This window comes from Ictalurus punctatus, chromosome 23, assembly GCF_001660625.3.
Source record: "Ictalurus punctatus breed USDA103 chromosome 23, Coco_2.0, whole genome shotgun sequence".
Classification (NCBI taxonomy): domain Eukaryota; kingdom Metazoa; phylum Chordata; class Actinopteri; order Siluriformes; family Ictaluridae; genus Ictalurus; species Ictalurus punctatus.
Window position 1 is genome coordinate 6,311,735 of NC_030438.2, and position 15,783 is coordinate 6,327,517.

Genomic DNA, 15,783 nt, shown 5'->3' on the forward strand with positions numbered 1-15,783 from the left:
AGACCAGACGGACTAGCCTTCGCTCCCCAAGCGCATCAGTGAGCCTTGGGCACACATGATCCTGTCATCGGTTCATCGGTTCATTGTCCTTTCTTGGACCACTTTAGGTAGGTACTAACCCCTGCACACCGGGAACAACCCCACAAGATCTGCTGTTTCGGACATGCTCTGACTCAGTCGTCCAGCCATCACAATTCTGCCCTTGTCAAAGTCGCTCGGATCTTTACGCTTGCCCACTTTTCCTGCTTCCAACACATCAACTTCTAGAACTGACTATTCACGTGCTGCCTAATACAGTATATCCCACCTCTTGACAAGTGCCACTGTAACGAGACAATCAGTGTTCTTCACGTCACCTCGCAGTGGCTTTAATGTTATGGTTCATCGGTGTATTGTATATATGGATATAATAGGTATCTGGGTAGAATTAGGACTCTATTCAACAAAGAAACACTTCTATCTAGCTAATTACTTTGATACTTTTTTTAATTGGTTGAATATATATATATATATATATATATATATATATATATATATATATATATATGTGTGTGTGTGTGTGTGTGTGTGTGTGTGTGTGTGTGTGTGTGTGTGTGTGTGTGTATGTCAGAGTGTGTGTGTGTTTTTTTATCAACCCTCTCAAACGAACTTCTCCAAAGCAAAGCTAATCGGTCCAATCTGGCAACCCCGTTATAGCGCTCCTGCCCAAACCGGGACACTGGGTCACGTGGTGCGAGTCGCACGCGCTTTAAAAGTCGAGATGAGCGCGCGATGTTCCCCATCTGAGTTATTTTTCACACCTCAGCAGTCCGAGCAGGAAGCAGCAGGACCAGCGTTTTCCTCACATCACTCGATGAAGATCTGGAGGATGTGAAGAACCTGCAGCAGCGCGCTTTCACTCTTTATTACTTCAACATGGCATCGGAAGTTAAAGTTAAGCGCGCGTGCGCTGCGCTCGTTCTCGGATGGCTTGTGTTTTCTAATGCCGCGAGCGCCTACCTCTACAACAACCGCTATGTCGGGTGAGTGAAGCTGACACGTTCATCCATCCATTCTTTGATTCCCTCCTTCAGTCATTCCTTTCCTTTGAAACTAAGTACATACGGGATGGAACAAGTACCTCTTTCTTTACCCACCGCTTCTCTCCGCTCGTCCCCATGGAAACAACGCCAACCTAAAGAGAATTTAAAAACAAATTGAGTCGAATCCGATTTTTGATTCAGCTACGGAGTCGAATCCACATGATAATTTTACTCCTCTATTCCAAAAACTAAAACCCACAGCAGGAGACAGCTGTTGGATGTTGTTAAAGAATCTTCAATATGAACGAATGAATTCAATAAATCAATACATTATTACAGGTGATAATGTATGATAAACAAAGATTCTTGCCACAATAACATCATAGCTCATGTTCATAATTAGCTACTCCTCCTCAGACTCGCATTCTAGCACTGATGATATTGTTTTTATTTTACGTTTCTGAGTCATGAGTTGGACATTTTAGCTTATTTTCACAAATTTCCTACTTTCTCATTTCCAAAGGAGTCGATTCATGTTCATCGCGTGTGAATCGACTCTCAGTGTCAGGAATCACAAACCCAAACTGAGAATCTGGGAAGGAATGGGAATGACTCCATCTGTCAAAATCCTTACTTCAAAACACTCTGCAAAGAAAATGCATGCCATAAACTCTTTTCATATATCTGAACGTGGTGTCCAAAAGTACATTACACCTCATTTATTTGTCTAATTAATATTATGAAATTATTTAGTATGGTAAATATGCAGCAATGGATGTCACCGACTCTCTTTTCAGCTAGCAACTTGCTGAACATACCGAAATAATAATAATAAATCATTTCAGCCAATAAACGTAGCCTACGTGCGACTACAGAAATTCCCTGAATATTTTGGAATAAATGTTATGTGCTTTTATGCGAGATTCTTCACATGTGAAAACCCCCGCATGCATAATTCATCAGTATTTTGGCAGCATTACTAATTTCCAATCAGTTGTATTGAAAATAGCGTTTAAATTGCAAAAAATGCATCAGCTCTTTCCAGCTCAAGCGCAGGTTTATTTCATGATTGTCCAGTCCAAATTGCAATGAAGCTACATCTAATGACACTAAATATCTATCCACCGAAATATCAGCTATTTTTTCCCCCCAGCTCCTTTCCCGTTATTATTTAGCTTTAGAAACAATGTCTTGATAGAATCAGTCCCAGAGTTGCCAGAAGACCTATTATAATTGTAAAGAACGGGCTGGTCGAGATCATTTAGACTGCTGTTTGATTGTTTGGGATTTCTGCAGAGCTAGTCTCAACATTCATTTGGCCAAGTTCCAGTTTGCCGATGGTTTATTGGGAATTGAGGCAGGTTTTAAACCATGAATGAGATGGAAACAGACAATCTGGGAACTCCGAAGCAGCCCTGATTCTAGATAATAGTAACCAGTGTTCACGAAAATTGCATATTAAATGTTGGCTACCTTACGTTCGAGACGTACCAAGAAGTCTCTGATTGTCTCTTGATTAGAAATAAATTTTGATTGTCTGAACTTGTAGGTGATGGTGATTCTCAGTCATTTTGGGTTGCTTCTCAAATCAAGGTTAAAGTTGCGATTCTGATTGGCCAGAAGCTATTGATTAATTTTTTAAACAGCAGCTCTGACAGTAGTTCCAAGGCCAATCGTAGAAATGATGAATTCGAGCAGCTTGCGGCGTGATTGAGATGCCACGTCGTGTCCCGTCCCAAAACAGTGCTATGTTGGAATATTGCCAATAAAAATATTTTTTCGGTTCAACATGTCGTAAATCTCCTTACAGTCAGATACAAGACGCAATTTTCGCTATCACTTTTAACTCCATGTTTGTTTGTTTTTCTCGTGTTCCCGCCAACTCTCGGTAAGTGAATTGCGCCTTATTGAGCTTCACGTGCATTTTTAGGCTTAATTTCTAAATAATAATAATAATAATAAAAAATACTCCCCTTTTCCAGTTGTTAGGAAGTAATTAGCAGTAGACGTGAGAGCAGTAGGAAATGTTCCACTGACAAACTAAACACCGAGACAGCTGGTGTGACATTTCAAACACGCTCTCCTTAAATGCCGACAAATAGCTCCCGGTGTATTTTTACACCGTATTTTCTTGCTGTTGTTCAAACTAAAATGAGACCCAAGGCAACAAGTTAACGAGACGAAAATGCACGGATTAGGCATGCGCTAATAATTGGTTTATAAATATAAAAAATGTATAAAAACATAATAAATATTGTCCTAGAGCAGCTTTATAGAAAAGATTTAAATCTCTAATGAACAAGTCTGACGGTGGCAAGGGAAAACCTCCTGAGACTTCATGAGGAAGAAACCTTGAGAGAAACTCAACCGGATAATAGTGCGATTAAACAGTCAAACAGTACTAAGTGTGCTGAAAGGATGTTCAGTATGTTCAGTCACAACAGAAGTTTTTAGCTAGTGACTAGTGAGTAATTCATAACAGTCATGGAAAAAAGTATGCTTTAAGATGAATAAACTGACGATGAGCTTGTACGTTAACGGGTTAAAATGTACATTTATTTAATACAGCATTGTAAAACATGGTAGATAAGCGATCGAGTGCTGCAGGGATGATGTATTTTTATAGGTCAACCTGGAGGTTAGCATCACCCTGGTTCCCTCGACAAAAAGCCAATAGGATAGTTCCATTGGGTTTTGGATTATTGCAGAAAATAAGCTCTGTGACCAAATAAAACTTTATGATTCTTACATGTTTTCTTCATCAAGATGATCTTCACATATCAACACCCTTTATGGATTTCGAAGCCTCAATACTATCGGCAGAATCAAAAAGCTCAAATTAGGCTATAAACGAACTACTTCTACTACTCGTATGACTTCAGCGTCACTTCAAAGCTTCTGACAACTCTTTCAATCTTTATTTAAATAAAGACTATAAAATGATAAAGCTACAAGTGTGAAAGTTTGAGTTGGAAGAGTTTTCAAGAGCTATTCAAGAGCTATCTTGAGCTTGTGTTAACCACAGACCTTATTTCAGGCATTTAACCAAAAAACCCACTGACTTTGGGACGGTGGAACCGGAACTCATTTCCTGGTGTTTGGACTCGTTCTTGTACCACTCTTATAGTAATATTACTTTTTCACAATAACATTACCGGAACATTTTAGAAGTAAACTATAAATCAACCAAATCGGATGAAAGACAAGCAAGCTGATCAACTGTTCCACAGTTTCCTCTCTGACAAACTTCTTTCCATAAACCTCTCCATAAACCTACGCTCCTGGCTTTTGTGAAAAGAAAAGGATTCCTTCTTTCCTGTGTCACAGCATGGAAGAACAACAGAACCAAAAAGAGCAAGGGCCATTACTGCGGAGCCACAATGCACGCTGAAAATCACACCGAGGTGTGAAGAGCGTCAGGTTGTAACTGCTGAGCGCGGGATACCATATCGTGTATTTCGGCTGGACGGGTTTTTATCTCAGGAGCGCGAACACAAACTTTATATACAAATGCTGTCTACTTATTCAGTCAAAAGTACTGTATAGGTAGAAAAGTATTCCATAAAATAGCAAAACTATGAAAACTTGTAATTGTATAACAGCTACAATTAGTAGCGGAAGAAGCCTTTATTTGTCACATATGCTGTACATTACAGCACAGTGAAATTATTTTCTTTGCATATCCCAGCTTGTTAGGAAGTTGGGGTCTGAGCGCAGGGTCAGCCATGATAGGGCGCCCCTTGCTCGAGGGCCCAAAAGTGGAGGCTTGGCAGTGCTGAGGCTTGAACCCCTATGTTCAACTGGTGGTAAACACCATCCTAGTGACACAGGTTAAAAATATTAAGCTGTAAGCAGTAGGAGTGTAACGCAATGACACAATCTGTATCTGTTTAGTACTCTAAATATCCGTATTTGTATTTGTAATGGGCGTGGCCTAAACCTGATGTTGTTGTTGTTGTTGTTGTTGTTGTTTTAATTAAAGTCCGCGGGAAGAGCCTTGAATCGCGCAACATTACGTGTTGACGTAATTTCCACTTAAACAGAAAGTCAGGGTGGACATATGGAGTGGCTCCTCCCCCTTTTTAATAGCCAATAGCGTATAGCTTACCACACAGCCCGGGATAAGCCGCACTTAACAGTTAGTACCATGGATTTTTAGAATGTTGGAGGCGGGACACTTCTAGAGATTCTAGAGAGCATTTGATTAGTGAGAAGCTGAAGTGCAGAATGATGTCATCAGAATCGCTGATCCGTATCGGTGGTAGAGAGAGAGACTGTAAATTTTGAACGCGTATATCTTCTAATCTAAATGCGAATTTTGTCATCGCTTTGGAGCGCACTAGCTTACAGATAACCTTAAGGCTAGCGTAGTCGTACTAAAAGCCGTCTGAAAACGTCTTTAAATGTGAACCCGATCGCTAGGCAATACAGCATGGCACGTGAATTCTGCCTCTGAGAGTTCCTCAACCTCAGCTACATCACATATGACATAGTCATAACCGGTGTAGACTTGAGAAGTGCATGAGACTGGGGCTTTTTTTAGAACCCACGGCCAGTATTTTCGATTGAATTTAAGTTGTTTTCCTCAAAATATAAACAAACTAATAGCCTTATTTAAGGGCTGCGACTCTGACCAGGTAGTTATGAATGAAGGAAACCTTTTTAAATGCATCATTCTGTGAACCTATTTGGCAGGGGGAAAATTTTTTTATATTTGTCCACTTCAGAACATATTCAGTTACATCCCTAGTACGCAGACGTGTGTCATTTTAATTGCATACGATAACATTGCTGTATATATGTTATATGTCATGGTATATCATATAATCAACTGTCATTTCCTGTCTAGCATGGATTATTTAATTATGTGTGAAAATAAAACGACAGCGCTCTGTGACGTCGACGAGACGAGTCTAGACATGCTGGAAACAACTTGTAGGAATTCCGTGTCTTTCTTTCCCTGTCATGTGTGTTTGTATACGCCGTTGATTAAGGTTTGCGTTTTGTAAAGGTCGTGTGGCGGCGTACGTGCTTGAACTCTGGAGTGAATTCCAGTATGGAAGACTATTTGTGCTGCAGATTAACATGCTTTTACCTTTCAGAGGGGGTGAAATAGGGCAAGCGGGACTGTGAGCCTTCACAGCCTAGAGACAGATTTTAATATCGTAATTGACGTGCTATGGTTGCGGTTGCTCCTTTATTTAGCGAACAGAGCTGTTACACCACGGAGATACACTGTGTGTGTGTGACTATACTTGAATGGTGGACAGGAACTTGTATGGTGGATGGTCACGTAAACAGAATTGTAAACGATTGTTGATATGGTGAAGTTTTCTATGAAGAGATATTTTTGGAAGGAGTCTCCAGTGTCGGTGGCAAGAAACAAAATGTCAAGGACGTATTCATACAAGATTCTACAGACATGACCCTACAAATATGCATGTAATGTGAGGTGCGCACTATTTGGAAGTCAGCTGGTGCCAGCAATTGTCTGACAATGTTACGTGTTTGTATAATGAAGTAAAGGGTTGAACACAATGAGCATGTTGAATGTTTAATACCAGATAGTCAGGTAGTTAGTGCTGGAGAGGTAACAGGCTAACTTAGCTGAGTTAGCTGACTAAAATAAGCTGACTAATCAGCTGACCTGAGAAGCTAGCCTAGTTTGCTAAACAAGCCAGCCAATATTAGCCTAATTCTAGCAATCTTGCCAGGCTATTTATATGATATAACATTTAACCTAACATGTCCAGGCAGACCCCCTTATCCGGAACGACCTACAGAAGTACTTTGTACTCACTATCAACGACAACAAAAAAAAATCTCCATAGCTAATTAGATCAGGCGCTAAGAATACAATTGGCTAGCTATATAATACTTAGCCTAAACAAATCTAAACAAAGCACTGTAATAATGTTAGTCAGCTAAGTTAGTTATGGTTACCTCCACAGCAGTAGCCATTTGACCTAGCTAGCCAATAGCAGGCTAAATAATAATATATGTAAATATCCAAGTTAAGCTAGGTTCACTACTAAGCTATCTAACATTAAGCTAGCTCTAAATCCAGTAGCCACATTTGCTAGCATGTGGTTATTCTCTCGCTTATCGTGTGTAAAACACCACAAGTGAGAACTATTGTTTCTTTTATTAAATGCTAATTAGGAATTTAGCCTATAAGTCCATTTATCCCTGCTTGTTTAGAGGCTGTTTACATCGTCATTATAGAAGTTTAATCGATTTGAAGGACTTTAGGATGGTTTCACTAATCTTCTGCCTTGGGAAATGAGATATTTCTACAGAGATCTCTCTACAGGTATGAGCTCACATCACACCCTGCTAGGTTCTCAAAAAAAAAAAAAAAAAATACCATTAATACCATTCCAATCACATCATGTCACACACGTCAGCCCAGCACAAAGGAAACACTACGGGTGTGACATCATGGAGCAATCTTCGCTGCTCATAGCGCAGCAGGGACACGCCACCCAAGATGTATATTAGAGAAGAAAACACTGATTCTGTTTTGGAGCAGAACAGCAGCTTTGACTAGCAGCATTCCTATTATCCACTTGCTAAAATTAGAAGACGTGTTCAGTGATGCAAATGGCGTCATTGTCTGCAGTTGCTTATCCCCCAACCTTTGTCATGGAACGTGTAGGTGTCAGCCAAACCATAAAAACCATCTTTCATCCCCTCTTTTCCTGGAAGCACTGATGATGCTCTGTAATAACAAAGACAAGTAATGGAGTGTCGATTAGTTATTTGAGATTTGCAGACTGATTTGATCAAAGGGAAAGTGCAAAATGAGTCATCGTAGGTCGAACAGCGCTCTTTTGCAGAGCTTGGACAACTGGATGACGGTTTCTTTTTTATTTTTGACAAATAAAATGAACACGCAGGATTACACTTACAAATTCAGTCCACTAGAGTTCACTTTTTGTACAAATAACCTGGAAAATACTTAGAAGGTGATTGGTTTAAGCCATGACCTCAGGGCAAATGCACTAAGTGGTTGATAAACCCCATTTGGAAAACTGACTTCTGGTCTGGAATGCTTGTTTGTGTTTGGATATGCTTCCTGTCAGTCATTTTATGGACACGCTACTCCATGGGACACCGTAGATCCTGGCGGTGGAGGTTTGTGAACATGGGTGGGAATGGGGGGGGGGGGGGGGGTGTCAAGGAGTTTAAAAAAAGTCCTAATCTTAATTTTAAAAAATGACTAATAGTACCTATCGCACCTTTATTTGAAAAAAGAAAGCTACTTAAATACCATGAGTTGTGGTGGATCCAAGGAACACTGGCCATGTGGTGAGAATACACCATGGATGTGATACCATACACCCCTCATTCACACCTAGGGGCAATAAGAGTCGCCAATCCACCTACCTTGTGTTTTGGAGAGGTAAAAGGATACCTGAGAACCCGTAGGAAACCCATGTGGACAAAGGGATAACACACAAAACTCTACATAGACAGTCATTTCTTTAAAAGCTTTAGTATTTGCATGCATTTGAATATTAATGAGCCTGTAAGTCTTTATTGCCATACACAACACACAGTTAGGCTTCAGATTCACTTCATAGGGTAAGACAAAATAGTGTTCTAGGATGTGCAAACTTATAACTACTGTATATACTACCCCAGGTTTAGTTGTGTAAAATGTAAATAAAAACATTATGCAATGATTTGCAAATCTCATAAACCCATATGTTCTTCACAATAGAACATTGAAAACATATTGAATGTTTGCACTGAGGAAATGTACCATTTTAAGACAAAAATAAGGTCATTTTGAAATTGATGGCCCCAAAAAAGTTGGGACGGGGGCAACAAAAGGTAGGAACAGTAAGTGTTACTAAAAAGAAAGCTGGAGGTTAATTGGGAACAGGTCAGTAATATGATTGGGTATAAAAAGAGTATCTTAGAGAGGCAGAATCCTTCAGAAGTAAAGATGGGAAGGAATCTGGATAGAAGCATATGCTGCTCTAAAACCTGTATATACCATTCAGCATTGATGGTGCCTTTCCATTCTATAGGCACTAATGCATCCCATACCATCAGAGATGCAGGCTTTTGAATTGAGCGCTGATAAAAAGCAAGATGGTCCCCCTCCTCTTTAGTCCTCTTTAGTTTAGAGGACATGGTGAGAAATTAAATATTCCTCAATTTTAATAATTGTGCAGCAATACTGGATATTCAAGATATTTTAACATTTCCTTTCTTTTTCTTTCTTTTTTTTTCAATTCTAAAACTGTTTTATTTTCAATTTTAAATGAAAAATAAATAAATAAATACCCTCACCACTTCACCAGTGGACTATGAGGAAAAACCTTTAAGGGTTTTTTTTTATGGTGCCATTTTTATACCGCCCATCATACATAAAACGTGGCATCATCTATGGTCGCAATATAGGTGAAATGGCTTCTTCCTGTGAAAGTAGTTGGTTCTTGATTGCACTGAGTCATGGGTTGGAAACTACCAGACTCTTTCAATAGCTCGAACCTGGCTTTTAGGACTGTTTATCAGTGAACCCTACTTGTTTACAAGTACACAGTAGCGCACTTCTGTTCCTCTAAGAAACGTCCATTTGTATGCACTCCAAAATGGTCTGATTACAATGTGAATGCACGTGCCAGGAATTTCCCTCCAGTTCATGCTATACAATCTTTCCACGGTGATAATGCAATTACTGAACAATGCTGTGCTACAAGCCTGCCTTTTTTATTGCTCTGGTGGAAAATGGACAGCGATTACAGCTTTTAAAACAAGGTTGTTAGAATAGACTCCATTGATAACCGTCTTCACAACTAATTATAGGTCTTGAAACTGAGGTTTCTTTCTTCCGCCTATTACTTCATCCCTGCACGTCTCTGCATCGCAGGTGTCAATGGAAGCGTCACAAAAGTCAGACTGAGAGTCACGTCCATGTGATTACACGCCCCGACAAATCTAATTTCAATAATCCTGTGAAGCCTTTAGTTGGACTATGACCGTCTCATCATGCTGTTTCATTGATCGTTACTAAAAGTCTAATACTTTCGGACCATTGCTGCATGTACAGTTAATGTGTAATTATAGTGTAAATGTCTGCGCGTTGGCCAGACAGTGACTCAACCGTGATTAAACCAGTGACTGTCGTGTGACGTGATTTGTATGACGTTTGAGTGGAAATCCTTGGGCCTGATTCAGGTCTTAAATAGATGATGCAATAACCTCATAAAACCACACATGATTTTATGGAGATGCCAGTGATCCCTTTCTGCTCTCTGGACCGGCCTGATCCGTTTGTCTGGATGGAGCTCTCATCAACTGGAGGCTACAGCCTGGAGATTGCTGAGGATGGAACTGCTTGAAGTACAATGAAATGGTTTTGGACCTCAATTCCACATGGACATTTTCGCTGTGGTTGCTGGGACTACGGTTGCTGCGATGGCCTTGGGACCTCAATTACTGCATAGAGTTTGCACCATAATGAACTCTCCTTTACTGTCACGCTATCCCTTGTTACCCAGATGAGGACGGGTTCCCTTCTGAGTCTGGTTCCTCTCAAGGTTTCTTCCTCGTATCATCTTAAGGAGTTTTTCCTTCGCCACCGTCACCACCGGCTCGCTCAATAGGGATAAATCCACACACTTAAAACCTGTATACCGTGTTTATATGTTTCTGTAAAGCTGCTTTGAGACAATGTCCATTGTTAAAAGCGCTATACAAACTGAATCAAATTGAATTAAATTGAATCGAATAAAACCTAAACTATTGTTCAGATAAAATTCCTCAGCAGTGTCGCCTAGGATAGAGGACAGTGCTGACATTTAAATATCTTTATCCGCATGCATACATATTCTTAATCCACCTTTGTTTATAAGTCACATTGGATAAAAGAGAGAACAGATTTTCTCTGCTGAAACATTAAGATACAGGAGTTTTTCGAATGTTGTAACTTTGACTTATTGACAAAACGTGTCCCGTGTTTACTTTTCAAGCTTCCCGTAAAAATCCTTTTACGACCCTATTTTCAGTAACCTTGTTTTTATTGCAGTGATCAGGTTCTGAGAATAATTCCCAGCAGCCCCGGGGAGATCCATTATCTCAAACAGCTTTTTCAGAACATAACGGTGAGTCATTTTAATTTTTATTTTTTACCATTAACACCTCCGATTAGTAAATATTAATGTTACACACAGTGTGAGGTGTGTTTCAGTATGTGCTATGCGACCTTGCTTTGCTTATTCGTTTGGATAGTTCCAGTGTATAGTGATTTTCGTTCCACTGTTTAACCGTCATATAAATCTGCAGTTATGAATAAATAGCTTAGAATCACCTAAGCGTTAATCTTTCAACTGTTGTTCTATGTACAAAATGGCATTAAAGTTTTCACTAAAAAGTGGAGAGTCAATGACTAGATTTACTCTATTGATTAAACAAATTACCCCAAATACAATACGATACTGTGAAGCCAATTAGACGGAAGTGATGGACATTTACAGTGTCCAAATGTAGTTCAATATGAATGTATTCCAGTGCAGAAAGATAAGGCACATGACCAAGCACACACCTTTCCCTGACATTATCTTGTTTACTTGTCACAAACTGCGTCGAAGTATGAGATTTCATGAATTGTTAACCCAGTGATTATATCTTGAGATGAAAAGCTCAGTGTTGCAGTTGAAAAGTTGTTGTTTTTTTCCTCATTGCGAAAGTGTCCATGCAAGAAAATGTGGAGAGCCAATCAGATTTCAGTCTTCAAGATTCTGAAGCTTGTGGCCAGAAAAGTGTGGAGAAGACAGGAGACTGAAATCGCTTGCCAAGTTGCAATAATATACGGTATGTCTCGTGTATTAGGACGTGGTTGCATCCATCATGGACAAAAGACAAAGTAAAAGCTGTCAGTCGTGAGGACGAGCCTGCAAAATTCACAACACTTTGAGCTCTGGAATTGGGGAGATTTTCCAAACGCACCAGGTCACACATCTGATCTCACAACCTTCTGGTCACCGGTTTGAAAAAAAATAGTGCTGAGCTCAGCTTTTTTTGTTGTATATGGGGATGTGGCTTGTTGTCTAAGCGACCATATCATTATCCCTCCCTCACTGTAGAAGTGCTGTAGATTAAACAGACTTGCTGTCTAATGGACAATGACTTCATCATTGAATTTAAAGTGTTTTAACTCTACAGATCACAGTTAGTTGGTATCTTCATTAAATAAAATGTCAGTTATATAGAAAACTAGATCAATTGGGAAAATTTTGAACCCAGGAGACCACCAGGTGATGCCAATCAAGACCACAACTCTCCAGAAGGGAGATCATTGGAGATCGTGTGTTAATGGCGGAATTGAAATCCAGTTGGGGGATGTGCAAATGGCTCTGGAGATTCTCCATTTGGGAATAATTAGGTTCTGGTTAGAACAGAGAAAACTGCTGTTTTTCATTACAGGATCAAGAGCTTGATTGTTCTAGTTTCTATTTTTTTGTGCGAGAACAAAACGCAGAAGACACTGTTGGTGGTTGAGCTTTTGTTCGGGTTGAAGGTGTGTACTATAGGTTTCTGTTAGTATCGGGGTGTTATGTCTCAGAAGTATTTACTGTACGTATGTCCGTAATACAGAATACTACAATATTTATTGTTACTTGTTCATGCTAACTCATTATTCAGAGCAGCTAATAGACAACCTTAAAGTTTTTCATTCTGAGACACAGAAATCCATCAGAGAAAACCGATCTGAATTCTGGTCAGCCCATATATAGACGTGACCTCGATCGTTTTTGCTGACCTCGGTGTCTCCCCCATTGTGTTTACGTGCTTGTTTGTTTACATAAGAATGAACGTCACCAACATTTCAGCCATTCGCGTTGCTTCTGTCCTCTCGTCTGCTCTAGGGCTGTCGAGTTCATATTTGAACTTTGAATTTTCGTTGAATTTAAGATAAAAACGCACATCCGAATGCAAAATTGTGTGCATTCGAATTTAAGACGTGTAGCAAGCATTAGCACTGTTTTTTTTTATTGAAATATACCGTTGAAAAAAATGACCTGCAAGATATTAACAATGCACTAACAATGTTTTTTTGAAATAGAAAAATCTAGAAAGAATAGTTCTGGTGTTTCAAATAATCCAGTCAGGGATTGAGCCGCTTAAGCTGCGTGAGCTGAAACTGAAGAGTGACTCACCCAAACGAATCATATACACATGAGATTAATCGGATATATACACAACATAAACCTAATATTACAACTCGCTTCTGCACAAAATGACACAAAAACACAAGGGATTTTTAACTAAAGGAAGGGCTAGGTAGAGCGGTAATAGAACGTGCAATGAAGAACTAAAGCATAAAGAATTCACAATATTGTATTACAGTAGCGTACTCATTGTAATGCTATTATTTCAGGAGATTTCACAACGACGGCGATTTTCACCTGCTTTTGTTGTTACATGTTTAAGTTCATTTATAAAATGTGTGAATATTTGTTTTCATTTTTGCATTTTCCCGTCAACTTTTGTCAGAGTATGATTGACTAACATTAATAAATAACATGACAAAATATTGACTAACTTTAAAGGATATTTTCATCAGAAGACAAAAACAATTTTTCGACATTCCAGTTCCAATGTCCGAATATTCTTAAGAATGGAAAGTTCATCGCTCTTTTAAAGGGTGCATACTTGTATTATTTTGCTATTATATTCATATATCATTCTCTCAGTGGCATAAAATGGTCTTAAAATCACGATAATATCATTTATCGCAATTAGTTCTGGGACAATATATCATCCAACGAAAGTAGTTATCGTAACAGGCCTATGTAGACTGCACCTATAGGTAGATCTGAGCACATATAACTGGTGAAACATTAATACTTAAGTAGAAAAGTGTTTATGGTATCCAAGCGTGGAAATAAAAATAATAATAACACCGGGACTGAAGTCAAACTTGCAATCATAACAGCAGTGGTACTTGTGATATAGTTGACTATGATATAGTTGACTCCAACGTTATTGATTATTGGTAACCTACATACATAACCTGACATTGATGTAGTAATTAACATATCATAACATGAGTGTGTATTATTACAGATCATTTTTAAAAAAAATAATAGTACTTTCTTTACAATATATCTGGCAAAATCAGTGATTCGGCAAAATAATATGTAGAGTAAATGCAATCATAATAGTATCCATTGATTTAAAAAAAAGATTGTTTTAATATACAGAAACGTGCAAGGAAGCAGTATTGACAAAATAGAAGATAAACGTAAGCTGAATGTAAATGAGTGCATGGAATAATTGTGAATGGTCAAATGGGCATGTCGGGGGGAAAAAAGACTTCATTATAAAAGCATTATATTTTCAAATGTATTAATAAATAGTTTAGTGAAATACCAGTAAAAAGCAATTGGACTCTATACATTGTTTGAAAGCTACACTGTAAAACCGGTTTAAGTTGATCAATCAATCAATCTCTTTAAGCCAAACACACTTAAATATAACAAAAATTTAACTCAAACTTTGTAATCTAAGTGTGTTTGGCTTAAATAAATTGATTTATCAAAAAATTTTGAGGTTATTAGTTTCCTCAAATTTTTTGAGTTTTACTGAACTTATCCGGTTTTGCAGTGTGGTTCTAATGATCTAATTTTGTGGTATTTTTTAATGTTATATTAATATTTTAATGTTAAGATTTCTAATGACCTAAAAAACCTTGGAGGAAAAACCTTTTAGTATCTCGTCTCATCTAAGGTTTCTAAAAGGCGTCTCAAATATTTGAAATGTGTACTTGACCCCAGGCCCAAATCGAATCGGTATGCTTTTGGAAGCTACTTCTTCAAGGACGAGTGTGTGTGCGTGTGATGTTTACACAGCTGTGTCTGGGTCATTTCATTTACTTAGAGATGATTCCCTTGGAGCTACGCTAACGCGTTACTGTCGGAGAATGAGGAAGCTCATTGAGATTTTTTGCTGCTAGGGTTTTATTTTCAAGGTTGGGACATAGCTGTATAGTCAAACCAGTGAAAATCGCTAGTTAGGGTTGGTTTATTGTGGCAGCTGGACATTGTATCAATGGTCAATGTATCAGATTTGCATTGCCTGTAACAACATGTCAGATTTATTTGCCTAGACGTGTACTTGAGGAGAGGACTGCAGGAAAGGTTGCTTGATTGTGTTGCTCTTAATAAACGGCAAATGGTTATTTTTAACGAATCATTCGGAATAATCTTCGGAAGAAACGTCACGTACTTGTAAACGACTAAAAACTTTTTATAGTAAGTGCATCATTTGGGTGAACGAATACGACGAAATACACACAAATACAGAAATGTCCCACCCAATCATCATGAGAGGGGAAAAAAAAGAAAAATATGTGTAGCAAATAATATTTTGAATAAAGTTAAGCAAGTTGCCACGCCTGGAAAAAATTTCCCACCTCAGGATGTTCGAAGAAGAAAAAAAAAACATGGACATGAAGGCGTGTATTTTATTTGCTCTGTCAGAGCACGTAAAGCTTATAAAAACCTACTTTAACCGCACTTTTTACAGTTACAGGCCTGAATGGCTACTGGTTCTGTTCTACTCTAGTGAACTTTCATGCAACATTATGGACTGAAACTGCAGCACAGCAACAACAGTGCACAATAGCAAGTAGCTTAGCAACAAGCTAGCAGGCTAACGTTAGTGATAACTCTAATGTTGATGATTAACTTTTCAAAACATCGATTAGTGTGGCCAGTGTTTTAGATTTCACCAAGTACTGTTT

The 15,783-nt window shown here is 38.6% G+C and overlaps 1 protein-coding gene across 2 annotated transcripts in view; it reads left to right on the forward strand.

The window, feature by feature from the left end:
• Positions 1–720: 720 nt before the first annotated feature.
• The window catches only part of cpa6 (carboxypeptidase A6), a 33,032-nt gene continuing 17,969 nt past the window's right edge, over positions 721–15,783 (forward strand). The window contains exons 1-2 of one of the 2 annotated variants that reach the window (XM_017452700.3): positions 721–1,022; positions 11,065–11,140. In XM_017452700.3, the coding sequence (XP_017308189.1) occupies positions 916–1,022; positions 11,065–11,140 (183 nt within the window). In that variant the 5' untranslated portion in view covers positions 721–915. The remainder of the gene's footprint in view (positions 1,023–11,064; positions 11,141–15,783) is intronic. The other variant, XM_017452701.3, reaches the window with a different exon arrangement.